The sequence below is a fragment of the Crocodylus siamensis genome, chromosome 5 (assembly GCF_052110815.1).
Source record: "Crocodylus siamensis isolate JL-2025a chromosome 5, ASM5211081v1, whole genome shotgun sequence".
Lineage (NCBI taxonomy): Eukaryota > Metazoa > Chordata > Crocodylia > Crocodylidae > Crocodylus > Crocodylus siamensis.
Genome location: NC_143399.1, coordinates 338465 through 353306, shown reverse-complemented (window position 1 = coordinate 353306; position 14842 = coordinate 338465). Strand labels below are relative to the sequence as shown.

At 51.7% G+C, this 14842-nt stretch overlaps 2 protein-coding genes across 6 annotated transcripts in view; one reads left to right on the top strand and one right to left on the bottom strand.

The window, feature by feature from the left end:
- The window catches only part of SZT2 (SZT2 subunit of KICSTOR complex), an 84985-nt gene extending 76634 nt beyond the window's left edge, over positions 1-8351 (bottom strand). For all 5 annotated transcript variants that reach the window (XR_016442707.1, XM_090049860.1, XM_090049863.1 and 2 more), the window contains exons 1-5: positions 8264-8351; positions 8035-8160; positions 7652-7825; positions 7086-7256; positions 3388-3519 (exon numbers count right to left, since the gene is read on the bottom strand). Coding sequence is in view for 4 of the 5 variants with exons in the window: in XM_090049860.1 (XP_089905986.1) it covers positions 3388-3519; positions 7086-7256; positions 7652-7825; positions 8035-8160; positions 8264-8293 (633 nt within the window). In the remaining variant the exon portion in view is untranslated. The remainder of the gene's footprint in view (positions 1-3387; positions 3520-7085; positions 7257-7651; positions 7826-8034; positions 8161-8263) is intronic.
- The window catches only part of MED8 (mediator complex subunit 8), a 31560-nt gene continuing 25019 nt past the window's right edge, over positions 8302-14842 (top strand). Inside the window, exon 1 of the mRNA XM_090049867.1 lies at positions 8302-8418. Coding sequence (XP_089905993.1) covers positions 8413-8418 — 6 coding nt within the window. The 5' untranslated portion in view covers positions 8302-8412. The remainder of the gene's footprint in view (positions 8419-14842) is intronic.

Below are 14842 nucleotides of genomic sequence, written 5' to 3'. Positions count from 1 at the left end.
TAATAGTTAGAAATCTTTTAATTTCTAATGCAATTCATCCAAAAAGATCTGCACTCCACTCTTATAAATTGGACATCAAATGCTACCAATATCAGGTAAGATTTCTGCCTCTCACATAATTTCTGGACCATCACGACTACAACTTCATTCTTACACTCTCAGTACCAGGGGAGTACCTAAAGGTAAGTGTGTGTTCTCTTCTGGGTTGGCAGATCTCCTCTGGTGGGCTTTAAACTAGGCTCGTCGGAGCAAGGGGAAGACGAGGGAGGAGGAAGCCTTGGCCCACTAAACCAAGCAGCACTCACAATTACAGCCCAGCCTAGACCAATGAGCAGAACATATATACAGGTAAGGAACAGGGGCCAGGGCAATGCTGTGATTAGGGGGCCAGTGCACACATCTACAGGAGGCCTCAAATGCCTCTACGCAAATGCTCATAGTATGGGAAACAAGCAAGAAGAACTTACCCTCCTGCTAGCTGACACCAACCGAGACATAGTGGGGCTCACTGAAACGTGGTGGGACCCAATGCATGACTGGGCGGTGAATATCATGGGCTATAGGCTGTACAGGAGGGACAGGACAGGGAGGAAAAAGGCAGGGGTGTTGCGCTCTACATTAAGGAAAAATACACATCCTCACCAGGTAGCACAGGGTCAGAGGAAGAGCACTCTGAAGTGCTCTGGGTTAGAGTACAAGGCAGTCAAGGGGAAAGGGACTTAACGGTGGGAGTCTACTACAGACCACCCAACCACAGGGAAGAGCTAGACCAGGAACTCTTAAGTCAGCTCACAGAGGTAGTTAGGTTAAAGGACATGGTCATCATGGGTGACCTGAACTTTCCAGACATCTGCTGGCAAGAGCAGTCAGCTGGGTCTGAGCGCTCACATAGGTTCCTAGCCCAAATGCAGAACCTCCATCTAACCCAGGAGTGCACAGCCCCACCAAGGGAGATGCCTTGTTGGACCTGGTGCTGGCCACGGGCGACGACCTGGTGAGGGGGCTGCAGGTGCTCAACCACCTGGGTGACAGTGATCACTACCTGCTAGCATTCACCATCCAGCACAAGGTGGTAAAGGCCTGCAGCAAGGCAGCAGCCCTAGATTTCAGGACAGCAGACTTCAATGAGCTAAGGAGAATAGTTGAGGAAGCACTGAGGTCCCAGAGGGGAGGGGAGCCAGGTGTCCAAGAAGAGTGGTCATTCCTTAAGGAGACGATCCTCCAAGCCCAAAGGGAGGTAATCCCAACATGGATCAAAGGAACAGGAGGGCACAAAAGCCCCCATGCTCGCCAAAAGCATCCAGGAATGTCTTGTAGTTAAAAGGGAGGTGTACACCCAATGGCAGGGAGGCGCCATCACCAGGGAGGACTATATTGCAGTTGCTCAGGGATGCAGGGGGAGGTCAGGAAGACCAAGGTGGAGACGGAACTGGGACTAGCTTCCCAGATCAAGAACAACAAGAAGTCCTTTTTTAAATACATAGGGGGCAAGAAGAAGGTACCGGGTAAAGTGGGGCCCCTGCAAGACACGCCAAAAAATTTGGTCATCACACCAGACAACAAAGCTAACCTATTTAACGACTTCTTTGCCTCCATTTTCCTGAGCAGGGACCAGATCAGTGCCCCCCATCTGGCACCCCTCAGGCTCCAGGGGAGGCACACCTAGGCCAAGGGTCAGGGAAGACCTAGTCAGGGAACTTATGGAGGGACTGGATGTATTTAAATCAGCTGGTCCAGACAATCTCTACCCTAGAGTGCTGAGGGAATTAGCTGAGGTCATTGTGGGACCCCTGGCATGGCTTTACGAGCACTGGTGGTGCTCTGGTGTGGTGCCAGGGGACTGGAAGAGGGCCAATGTGGTTCCCATCTTCAAAAAAGGGAGGAAAGAGGACCCGGGAAACTACAGCTTGGTTAGTATTACCTCGATCCTGGTAAGCTTTTTGAGAGAATTATTCTGGCACATGTCCACGAGGAGTTGGGGGGGGAGATTATGCTTAGGGGCAACCAACAGGGGTTCACTAGAGGCAGGTCCTGTCAGACCAACTTGGTGGCCTTCTATGACAGGTCACCAAATCCTTAGACACAGGGGTAGCAGTAGACAGTCTTGCTGGACTTTTGGAAGGCCTTCGACACTGTTTCTCACCCCATTCTCATTAAGAAGTTGCAGGACTGTGGTGTCGACACCTACACAGTCAAATGGGTCACCAACTGGCTGGAGGGCCGCACCCAGAGAGTGGTGGTGGCTACTGTTCCACCGAGTTTCCATTATTCCTATAATGTTAGGATTCACATCCCATCACAGCAGTTGCAATTCCTGTGCTTTATTGCCCAGATTCCTTGCTTTGGTCTACAAACACATCAGCTGCTTCCACTTGACCTTAAGCAACCTTAACCTGTGACTGAAACAGATGTCTTGCTGCCCTTTCCAAACACAGGGTTGCTTCCATTCCCCTTCCCTCCCAGGTGTGTTTTTTTCCCTGGTCTTCCTCATTTCCATTTCCCTCTCCTTGCAAGTTTAGTCCTCTCCTGGAGACTGAGGATTTCTCTTGACCTTCTCCTCAAGTTCCTCATTCAAACTTTCAGCCTGCTGTGAGGAAGGGGACACAAGGCTAGGGGTTGCATTTCCATGGCTTCATATACATCAGCACTAATACTGATCCAGGGTAAATATTTCTGCCATGACCCCTTCCTAACTGCCTCTTGGTCCTGCTCTCCTTCCATGGAAGCAACAACACTCCAGTCCATGTATCATCTTTAGCCCTGCATGGCTCCCTTGCTGATCAGGGGTGCCAAACTGATCTGGCCCTGCAGGCCAGACAACAGGCACAGGACCAGTCTGCAGGCTGGATCAGACCCACCACCAGCCCTGTGTACTGGAGCCAGCATACAGGGCCAGTCCAGTGGGGCATCTTATGGAATGTGCGCCCCAAACTGGTTCATGTGGCATGCAGCATGCACCCCAGGTCCAGCCCCAAGTGCTGCATGCACTGGATGTAGTCTCCAACTCACACTGTTTGCAATGCTCATGCTTAACCATCCCTGTGCGCTGGATCCAACATAGAGATGATCTCTGGGCCTGATCCAGCATGGGTGTTGTATGCAGCACACACCAGACCAACTCTGGGCACCACATATTGGCCCTGGCCCTACATGCGCCACTTGCTGTGTGCAGGGTCAGTCCAAGACCCACAGACTGAACCCTACAGCTCCATGGCATGCATCTTTCCTGGATTAGACAACTCCTCAGTAAAGGGATGACTTCTTATACAGGCCAATGCTTATACCACATGCCCCTCATGGTACAAGGCAACACTTTTAGCCCACCCCAGAGGAGCTGCAGGGTGCAGAAGTGGCAAACAGGGACAGAGTCACATCTGCCCTCCTCACCTGTGGTTTGGGTTCATACTGCTGTTGAAGCATCTCTGCCACTTTGTTCTCAAAAGTGCATAGCTGTGTGTACACTTGCTGCAGGAAGGCATCTCTCTTACTCTCATCCAGCTGACAGCCTTGGAACAGCACCTGGCCCAGGGACACAAGGGGAAGCCATTATCTTGGGGTTTTACACCATTTCATCATCAACCAGTGTGGAATCCAGGAGCACAGTTAAGGGTAGGATCCAGACACACACATACACAATCCACAGCTGGAGGGAGATACTGCATTGGCCATTCTTGTCACACTTCCTGCTTGGCCTCAGGTCCCTCTGAATTGTCTTGCAAGATACCAACATATGCTCCAGGTCCCTGCAGAACTTTGAGGGGACCTACTTTCTGCTGCTCTCAAGGACAGAGAAGGCAGGCACTGGACAGCAGAAAGGAGGACCTTTGCTAAAACCCTCTAGAGTAGTGGTTTTCTATCTGTTAGACTCAAGACTAGGTCTCTTAGGAAATGCTAGGTCTGAGTTGTCCCTTATTTTTTGACAACAGAAAAATTCTGTATTCTGAATTAGTCAAAATTCTTCACTTCTCCTGGAAGAACTCAGAAACAGCATAGCAGGTCAGAGTGTTTTTGGATTTGAAACCACTGGTTTATCTTGTGAATCATGTGCAGACATCTCTATATTGGACGGTGCAGGCATACATAATATTGAACGGTTCCAGAAGACGGAATTGGTTCAGAATGGCACGAAGTACTGTCACTCCCACACCAGGGGGCAGAACTGAGCACCCAGCCCAGCACTGCACAGTAGGTGAGTGAGTTGTTCTTGCACCCATGCTTTGGGCATTCAAGGGGGTGAGTAACCTGTGGCTGGGGTATTGGCACTGTTTTGTTTTCCCTTGTTTCCTAAACATACGTTCAGTAATCCTCAACACCCTGCAAATGACTGAAGTCTGCAGTGTGCTTGCCTGACTGAGGGTATAGGGGAAGAAGCAATGCTTGAACACATGCCTTTTGATTTTCAGAGGCTTGGGGGGGTGGGGAGAGGTTGCCCAGAGGACTGACCAGACCTGTGTCACAGAACACTTGGTGTCCACACCTAACAGCGAACCAGGTCAGTCAACTGGTTCAAGAGGGCCTCCATGGTCAGCCCTATGAGGAGAGGCTGAGGGACCAGAATCTCTTCAGTCTCCACAAGAGGAGACTGAGGGGGGATCTTGTGGCTGCCTACAACTTTATCAGGGGCCAGCAGCAGGGACTCGGGGAAAGTCTGTTCACCATGGCCTCCCTTGGAGGCACCAGGAACAATGGCCACAAGCGGAGGGAAGATAGGTTTAGGTTAGATAGTAGGAAGAACTATTTCACTGTAAGGGTGGCCAGAGCCTGGAATAGGCTTCCCAGAGAGGTGGTGCTCTCACCTTCCCTGGAAATCTTCAGGAGGAGACTGGATAGGCACCTAGCTGGGGTCTTATGACCCCTACCACCCCCAGTGCTCATTCCTGCCCATGGCAGGGAGTTGGACTAGAAGATCTTCTAGGTCCCTTCTGACTCATTGATTCTATGATTCTAAGAAAGCACTTGATTTAACAGGCATGCTCCTGAACTGTTCTAGGTGGACTGAGACCAGTTTAATGGGTGTGTATGTCTGCATGGCATTATAATTAAACTGTATTTAAACTGTTTTTAGTGATGCCCTAACAGCGCTAATATTGTGTAGCACCCTGCAGCACTCTTAAAAGGATATCATGGCATCCTGGTTGATAATTACTGTTCTAGAACGTTGGATTTCAGATTCACATTGCTCATCTGTTACAGTGCACTTGTTCTACTCTAACACACCTCTAGCCTGGCCCAAGCACCTTCTGATAAATTTGTACTTAAATCACAGGTTAAAAAAAAGAGGGTTGTGGCCACTCAAAAGCCTGAAGAACTGGGCAGTGAAATCCACTGCCCCAGAGAGCAGGAACCCTGTCACTCATTTCACAGCAGGTGAGAGCCAGCTTTCTTAATAGCAGAGCACTTCCCTGCCCTACCCAACCCAGAGTCCACTCCCAGCAGCAGTGCTCCATTGTGCTGTGCACTATGTTGACAAAAGACAGCCCCATGCAGAGACGATAAGGAGGGAAACAGGATGCAACACAGAGACAGAATCTTCAAGAGATGATAGCACGGAACTTGTTACCTTTGTTCCCAAACCCCGGCTGTCAGATGGACAACACACTAGTGCCAGGGAAGAAAAATATCTGATCACAGGCAGCTTTATTTAAATGAGTTACACAAGTATATATAACCCTTCTGTCCATTAAATAAGAGTACAGCTATCCCTCATCCCAGAGCAGGCATCTTGTAGGCTTCTGGGAAGAGGCGTATCTAGAGAAAGGATGTGTAGGATAAGAGGGTAGCAGCTTTACAGATTGGTACAGTGTAGTTGGGAGACAGTGGCCCACAGGAAAGATATATTGTGGGAGGATGGACAAGATGGCAGTTGAGGCTGACAAGACTACCAGAGGGCTAAATCCCTTACAGACTTATCTGGTAGTGTCAAAAAACCCTATGCTGCAGGCACTGTAGGGTAAAAGATAGAATGAAGCTCTTCAGAGCAGGGAATAAGTAGGGGACAGAGGCAAAGGGCAGGAAAGGAAAGGAGGAGAAGAGTGATGGTCTGCAAATGGCACAAAAGCATTGTGATTCTGGGGAAGAGATGAATGACAGACCCACCAGCCCCACAACTGGGATTCAGCCGCTTGTACAGGAGCTGCCTGTACCTGTGATGGGCAGAGCACAGGAGGCATGATCCAGCCTGTCAGCCAGCCACTTTGCTGAGTGAGCTAAGGAAAGGCCAGTCATGCTGGACATACTCCCCACACATTACAGCAGGCTCCTGCCTACAGATCCCCTCCCTGCCAGGCACTGCTCTAGGGGGAGAGATGTGTGTCCCCCCTCCCACCCCAAGTGATGCCTGAGCCACATTCCTAGATACCCGAGGGAGCCATGGGTCCCAACAGAAGAGAAGCTGCTCACACCTACTCAGGCACTGCACCAGACCAAGCCTACTGTGTCAGAACTGGCAGGGCTTGGCCAACACAGAGTCCAGGGCACAGATCTAGGCCTTGAAAGTTCTGGGCGCCTCACTTCAAGAGGGATGTGGACAATATGGAGAGGGTCCAGAGGAGGGCCACTCGCATGATCAGGGGGCAGCAGGGCAGGCCTTATGATGAGAGGCTATGGAACCTGAACCTGTTCAGCCTCCACAAGAGAAGGCTGAGGGGGGGGATCTAGTGACCTGTTACAAACTAGCCAGAAGGGACCAGCAGGCATTGGGAGAGTCCCTGTTCCCCCGAGCACTACCAGGAGTGACTAGAAATAATGGTCACAAGCTGGCAGAGGGTAGATTCAGGTTAGACATTAGGAGGCGCTACTTCACTGTCAGGGCAGCCAGAATCTGGAACCAACTTCCAAGAGAAGTGGTGCTGGCTCCTACCCTGGGGGTCTTTAAGACAAGGCTAGACAAACACCTTGCTGGAGTCGTTTAACCCCAGCACTTTTTCCTGCCAAGGCAGGGGGTTAGACTTGGTAGGGTCGGAAGGGACCTGAGCAGATAATCAAAGATGAAACCTATGCACAGCTGAAGATCTCACCAGCAAATTAGGACAGTGAGAACTGCTGACAAGCAAAGGCTTTGGAAGAGGGAGAAGACACAAATTTACCTGGTGGGACTGCAAGCCGATGATGGAGGAATACGCTTGGATAGTAACAAAGATCTCCGGCTGGTAGATAATGTCTGAACCAGGGATTTGGAAGGGCCTTAGCAGACCCACCAGACACCGGGAAAGGGCATGAAACACCTCGTCAAAAATGATCTCCCCTGTTGAATCATCCTGCAGAAGAAGGAGAAGAATGCTTGATCTTTGGACCTGTCGGGCCTTGCCGTGGCACTGGCCAGGGCCCTGGCACGTGGGTCTATGGCACGCATCCCTGGCCTGAGAGAGGCCAGCTCCCACCAGGGTTTGCCAGGCAGCAGCAGGGGCTGAGAGGCACTGCCCAGAACCACGGACAAGGAGGGCACTTGGAGGGGGGGGGGTGTCACTCCAAGCAGGACCAGCCCCAGATGCATCATCCCATCCAAGGTTTTGTCTGCCTGGGCCTTGGTCACCTCCAAGGATGGAGACGCCACCACCTTTCTGGGCAGCCTTTTCCCTGCTCCACTACCCTGTTCCTCCCAGCTCAGGCAAGCTTCTTGCAGGGGCAGCGGGTCTAGGGCTGGGGCGCTCACCACGATGCCGGTAGATGGGCTGAGGTCCAGTTCGATGACGAAGCGGTAGCGCCGCGCCAGGAAGGTGACCCGCGTGGATGGCACCAGCAGGCATGGCCGTGGCCGCAGCGGCTCGTCTGGCTGCCAGCTGTGCGGCAAGACGCTGAGCACCGCCAGCTCCTCGTCCGCTGGCACCTGCAGCACGAGCACGGTCAATGTGGCGGGGGGGGCAGGGCAGGCTCACAAGCCCCGGGTTCGGCACAGCAGGGATGGGGATTGGAGGTGGGCAGGCCAGACCAGGCCGTGCCATGTTCACCAGCCCCCAGGTCAGGCGCCGTGGGGATGGGGATTGGGGGGGAGGGGGGAAGCCCAGACCAGGCCAGGCTGTGCCGTGCCGCGCTTACCAGTCCCGGGTCGGGCGCGGCGCAGACGGGTTGGTGCAGGCGAGCGAGGAACCAGGCGAGCCGCACGTTGCGGGAGATGCGATAGTCCTTCCTCATCAGCAGGTAGGCGTGTGCCGCCTCCTCCATCTGCGGGACAGCGCGGGCGCGGAGGCGGTCAGGGACACCTGCCCGATCCCGCTCGGCCCGACCCAGCACCGCTCCGGCCCGACCCAGCACCACCCCCCAGTACCTCACAATCCGCCCGCTCGGGGGCTGCCATGTCCGAGCGGCCCGTGCCCCCTGACCCCTGTGCCCTCCCCACTCACCCGGAAGTGATCGCCTGGCGCCGGAAGGGCCTGCCCTGCTCCGCCCCGCGCCTGAGGCAGCGCTCCTGCCGCGATGCAGGTGAGGGGGCCGGGCCGGGAGGGTGGTGCGGGACCGGGGCTGGGCTGCGGCGGCAGCGCAGTATGGGGCAGGGCGGCGAGGGGTCCAGGCCAGGCCGTGGCGGCGGCGGCGGCGGTGGTGCGGAGCCTGGGGAGCGCCGCGCTGCGGCCGCCGCGCCTTTCTGTGTAGCGAGTCCCGGGCGGCCCGGCTCGGCGCCGTATTCCTGCTCCGGGAGGAGGCTGCGGCCGTTTCGCTCGCCCCGCCCCTGGGCAGCGCGGGCTCTCGGACTGCGGCGGGCGCTACCCGATGCCCCCTGTGATGAGCCTTTCACCAGCGCGCCCATCCCCAAATCTTTGTTTCTCTGCAGTAATCAGCTGTCACCTTTTCTGTAGCCTGGCAGCTGAGGGCCATAGGTCCCATGGTTCCCTCGGGGTGACAGGTGGGCCTGTGTCTGTGACAGCTGGTGGTCCTGCATGGCACCATAGCCACAGGCATATCTGGCACAGGTCATGGACCCCTGGCGCCCCTTTTGTGAGCAGGGGGAGACCTGGGCCTGTACACGCCAGGCTGCAGCCCCGTCACCACCTCCTCTAGAGCCTCGTATTGAGGTGCCGGCTGCATGACTCCCTGCACCTGTTTACGCCCTTTCCGTCCATCCGTGGCCCCACCAAGCCCTGGGAGCTCCTGTGACCCTCATCTTGGCCCTGGCTGAGCGCTACATATCTTACCAGGAAGGAGGCTCTGGCTGGCAGAGTCCCCGGGGCCTGTGAAGCCACTTTCCTTTCACTTGTGAGATCCTGTCTCAGGGAAGAATACCACTGGGCAGTGTCCATTGGCTCCCTAGACTCATTTAGGGACTGGTGGACAATGCTGTCACCCCTTGGTACACTAGTTTTAAACCTCTGACCCTCGCTCATGTCCCTGTCATGTCTTTAGTTGTCCTAGGCATTCAGTTGTTGCCTGTATAGGGGTCTGTCTTTCTAGGGGAGGTTTGGTGTTGAGGGTCCCTCGACAGCACATGGGCCTGTCTCTGTGACAGGAACAGATGCTTTAAGCAGGGGTTCTCAACATTTTATGCCTAAGGCACCTCATGGAAAATGCCACCTTAGTTTTTCCCTTGTCTTTTGACTACAGAAAAATAGAGCAATTCTTCTGTGGCAAGAAACTCAGACCACAGCAGGGCAGAATGTTTTGGATGCTACAGATTCCTGTTTGGGATCTCTGGATTTGTCTTGTGAATCATGTTTGTGCACCAAGCAGTGCTAGCGTTGTGCAGCACCCTTGAAAGGATCCTGGGGCACACTGGTGCAGGACCACTGCTTTAGAGGAAGAGCAATGAATAGCGTGCATCTAGAGCAGTGGTTCTCCACCACTGCCTTGAGATCCTTTCAAGAGTGCTGTGAGGTGCCACACAGGCGTGCAAACATGTTTCACAAGATCAACCCAAAGATTTCAAGCAGGAATTCAAAGTGCTAAAAACATTCTGAGCTGTTGTAGTCTTTCTGAGTTCCTTGTAATAGAACAGTTGCTCTAATGTTTTTTCCATAATCAAAAAATGAGTGACAGTTGAGAGCTGGCACTTTCTGAGGTGTGCATCGAGGCAGGAAAGGTCGAGAACCACTGATCTAGATTGATCTGTCTCCTGTTGGTTACCCCCTCTGGCATTTACTATCATTGGTTTAGAAGCCATAAATGTTTCAGTACAGATAAGTGCTGTTTCTTGGAGTCCAGAAGATTGGTCACTTATGGTGAGGTGGAATAAGGGCTTCTTAGGCAGCCTGAACCAGACAGTGTTCTAGGACAGTGATTCTTAACCTCTGCAGCCTTGAGGCACCCCTCAATAGACTCAAGGCACCCCTCTAGAAAATGTCAGCTCCTGATTGTCACTCCTTTTTTTGAGTACAGAAAAATAATAGCACAATTCTTCTGTTGTAAAGAACTCGGAAAGACCATGGCAGGTCAGAATGTTTTCGATACAGTGAATTCCTATTTGGAATCTCTGGGCTTAGCTTGTGAAACATGTTTGCACAACTAGCAGTGCTAACATTGTGCAGTACCCCATGGCACTCTTGAAAGGATCTCTGGGCATGCCAGGGCACTATGGCACTGTGGCTGCGAATCACTGCTCTAAGACCACAGTGAATAACCAGCTGGGCAGAGCAAATGTAACCCCTGCCAGCATAAGTAGTGGAAGCCTGGAGAAGGGGTCTTTAAATCTGTACCAACTATGATGAGACCATTAAATACAATTGGTATGTCCAGTTTTCGTGCTTTGCAAAGAATGTGGATAAACTGGCAAGGATTCAGAAGAAACCACAGACTGACCTGAGGTCTGGGAAACTTGCCTTCTAAGAGACTAATGCCGCCTGATCAGCATCGCTTGCAGGTTGAAAAGTTATTTGATCATGGTCTAAATGTTCTTCTACGGAAAGATTTCTCATTGTTAAATCAAAAAGAAATCTATTATTAGCCAAAGTTTCAATGGCATGAATCTGAAATTAAACAAACTTGGATTAGAGTTATTGACCATACTTCTACCAGTGCTGTTAATTAACCATTGAAACAAGGTGGATTAATTCAAATATTTAAATTAGGATCGAGTATCTTTTCAATATCTCTTGTTCAGCCACAAAGTTTGAGCTCAATTTAAGAATGACTCCATGATTTTCTCTAGTCTAAGTAGGAGGTTCATCAGATCACAGGCAATTAAGGCTGCAAGGGACCACATGAGAACATCTAGTCTGACCCCTTGCTCAGGGCAAGATCATCCCAGGTTGTGTCGCCTGATTGTGATGATGATGATCTCTTCTAGCCCTAGCATCTGTCAGCCCTCCTTCCTTTTTCTATCTCCTTTGTTAGCTTCTGCATTTCCTTCCCTGCTGTCATTTCAAATAGTCTTTCACTCTGGCTCCTTTTCCATTAGCTAAAATGGTCAGTAGTTATTGCTTATTTTAATTGATATTCCAAAGCACTGAATGGTGGTGGAAGACTCAGCTTTCTTGAAGTGATTGCTTCTAACTGCCTGCTTATTCAGACAGATATCACTATTAGTAACCCACTAATCATTTGAGGACTGAAAACTTACAAAGTATAATTACTCTGGGCAGTTTCATGGATTTCATAGACATTTGGGCTGGAAGGGATCCGGAAGGATCATCGAGTCCAGCTCGCTGCCCAAGGGCAGGAAGTCAGCAGGGATCATAGGATCCCAGCAAGACAGACATCCAGCTGTGTCTTGAAGGCGTTCAAAATGTGTGCTTGAACCACCCCTGGCAGCAGTCTATTCCAAACGTTGCGGGGCTCGGACAGTAAAGAAGTACTTTCTTATGTCCAGCCTGAAACAGTCATGGAGGAGCTTGTGACCATTCGATCTTGTCATCCCTTGGGGCACTCCACTGAACAGATGTTCCCCCAGGTCCTGGTGGTCACACCTAATAAACTTATAGGTGGCCACCAGATCGACCCTGAGCCTGCGCTTTTCCAGGCTGAAGAGTCCCATGGCTCTCAGCCTTTCATCATAAAGTCTGTTTTCCTGACCTCTAATCATGCGCGTGGCTTTCCTCTGCACTCTCTCAAGCTTCTCCACATCCTTTTTAAATTTTGGGGCCCAAAACTGGACGCAGTACTCCAGCTGTGGTCTCACCAGGGCCGAGTACAAGGAGAGAATGACATCCTGGGCTTTGTTTGAGAAGCATCTATGGATGCAAGCCAGCATTTTGCTTGCTTTACCAGCTGCAGCATCACATTGCAAGCTTGTGTTCATCTTGTGGTCAGCCATGACCCCCAAGTCCCTTTCATCCATGGTGCTAGCCAACGTAGCACTGCCAAGCCTATAAGCATGCTGCAGGTTTTTCCTCCCAAGGTGGAGAACCTTGCATTTTTTGGTATTGAACACCATCAGGTTCTCGTCCACCCATTTTATGAGCCTCTCAAGATCTGCCTGGATCACCCTCCTGTCCTCAGGTGTGGATGCTTTACCCCAAAGTTTGGTGTCATCGACGAACTTGGCCTGTCTGCTTCTGACACCGATGTCAACATCGTTGATGAAGATATTAAAAAGTAAAGGCCCTAGGACAGAGCCTTGGGGGACCCCACTGGTCACAGGGTACCACGATGATTGACTTCCGTCAACCACCACCCTCCTGCTGCTGATGAGCCAATTCCCCAGCCAATGGATCGTGGTGAGGTCAAGGCCGCAGTTAGCCAGTTTAGCCAAGAGGTGATCGTGGGATACCAGATCAAAGGCTTTTTAAAGTCAAGATGTACAACGTCAATCTCTTCCCCCTTGTCCAGGTGATACATCACCTGGTCGTAAAAGGAAATGAGATTGGTCAAGCAAGACCTACCCGCAACAAACCCATGCTGGCTATCCCTCAGGATATTGCCATCAGCTAGCCTGTACAGGATGGCCTCTTTAATAAACTTTCATAGATTTCATAGACATTAGGGCTGGAGGGGACCTCGGGAGATCATCAAGTCCAGCCCCCTGCCCTAAGATCTTCCCCGGGATAGAAGTCAGGCTGATGGCTCTGTAGTTTGCCGGATCCACTTTCCTCCTTTTCTTGAAGATAGGCATTACATTGGCCTTCTTCCAATCTTCAGGCACTTCACCAGAGCACCAGTTCTCAAAGATCCGTGCCGGGGCTGAGTTGTGATGCTCGCCAGCTCTTTAAGTACCCTTGGGTGTAAACCATCTGGACCGGCTGACTTGAAGGTATCCAGCCTGTCAAGGTGTTCCTTCACAAGGTCAGCTTTGATGGATGGTAAGGAATCTCCCTCACCTGGGCCTCCCTGTCCCACAGTGAGACTGATGAAAAACTGATGCAAAGTACCCATTTAGCAAGTTTGCTTTTTCCTGGGCATCTGTTGTCAGTTGTCCTATCTGGTTTAGCAGGGGTCCAGTGTTGCCCTGGCTTTTCCTCCAGCTCCCCACATATCTAAAAAAAAGACTTTTTATTGTCCTTGATATTTGTAGCTAGCTGGAGTTCCATCGCAGCCTTGGCTGTCCTGGTTTGTTCTCTGCAGGTCCAGACCAGATCAGAGTATTCCTCCTTGGTGGCGGATCCCGTCCTCCATCCTTTGTAGGTCTTCCTTTTAAGATGCAGGAGATCCGCCAGTTCCCGGGAGAGCCAAGGATGCTGCCGTGCCCTTTTGCTGCCTTTCCTCCAAGATGGTTGTATTCTACTAAGCAGAGATCCTGGTTTTTCCTCATAAACAATCACAAATTCTGTGATTTAAAAACCTCAAAATCCGTGATTATGATGAAAGGCCACCCCATAGCCCCCTGGTCCTGCTGGTGCCCCTCACTCCCCAACCCTGCCCATACCCCCCACTCCCCGCCCCCCCACAACTCCCCAGCCCTACCCAACTCCCTCCTTATGGGAGCCTCAACCCCCCCCACACACTTACCTGGTGCCCCTTGCCTGAGTGCTCTCCTCCCACTCCCCCCAGCCCCTTGCGGGCTGGAGCTTTGCCAGGCTTCTGGGAACTCACTGCCAAACTGCGAAATCCATGGATTTCTTTGCTAAAATGATAAATCTGTTTGCCTCCAGTAAAGGGGGAAATCCATATTTTCCTTCATTTTTTCCATGGAAAATGGAAAGCCCAGGTTCCTGCTAATAATCTGAGACATTGACCAGCAAAGCCTCTTTGTCTCATTCATTGGGTACATCTTCGGGCGGGGTTTGTTATTTGTTTTATGCTATACAGCTTTTAGTACAGTGGGAACCTCCCTGCTCCCATTTCTATCAAGTACCTGCTATTGCAGTTTCTGTGCAACCATAAGCTGTTTGTCTGTAGTGTGAATTACCCTGAAACTGCAAGGGTTGCCTTAGCAGGAGGAAATGTCAGGCTGCCTCCCCACTCCACCAATCTGCTCCGGATCCCTCCACACACACGCACACTTCTGTTGCTCCCTTGGGGTTCCTGAGGTTCTGACTTGTTGGATGCTTTTGTTACCTCACTTCAGGAACAGCTAATCTGCCGTGTGGATTTAAGTCTGAGTAACACTTTTAACCAATAGTTTCATAGTTTCATAGTAGCTAGAGTCGGAAGGGACCTAGGTAGATCATCTAGTCCGACCCCCTGCCTTAGCAGGAAAGAGCACCGGGGTCAGATGACCCCGGCAAGGTGCTCATCTAACTTCCTTTTAAAAATCCCCAGGCTAGGAGCCTGCACCACTTCCCCTGGAAGCTGGTTCCAGGCCCTAGCCGCCCTGACTGTGAAGTAGCGCCTCCTAATATCTAATCTAAACTTACCCTCCGCCAGTTTGTGACCGTTATTCCTGGTCACTCCTGGCAGCGCACGGGGGAACAGGGACTCCCCCAATACCTGCTGATCCCCCCTGACCAGTTTGTAGCAGGCCACAAGGTCCCCCCTTAACCTTCTCTTGTGGAGGCTAAACAGGTTCAGGTCCCGTAGCCTATCCTCATAAGGCCTGCCCTGC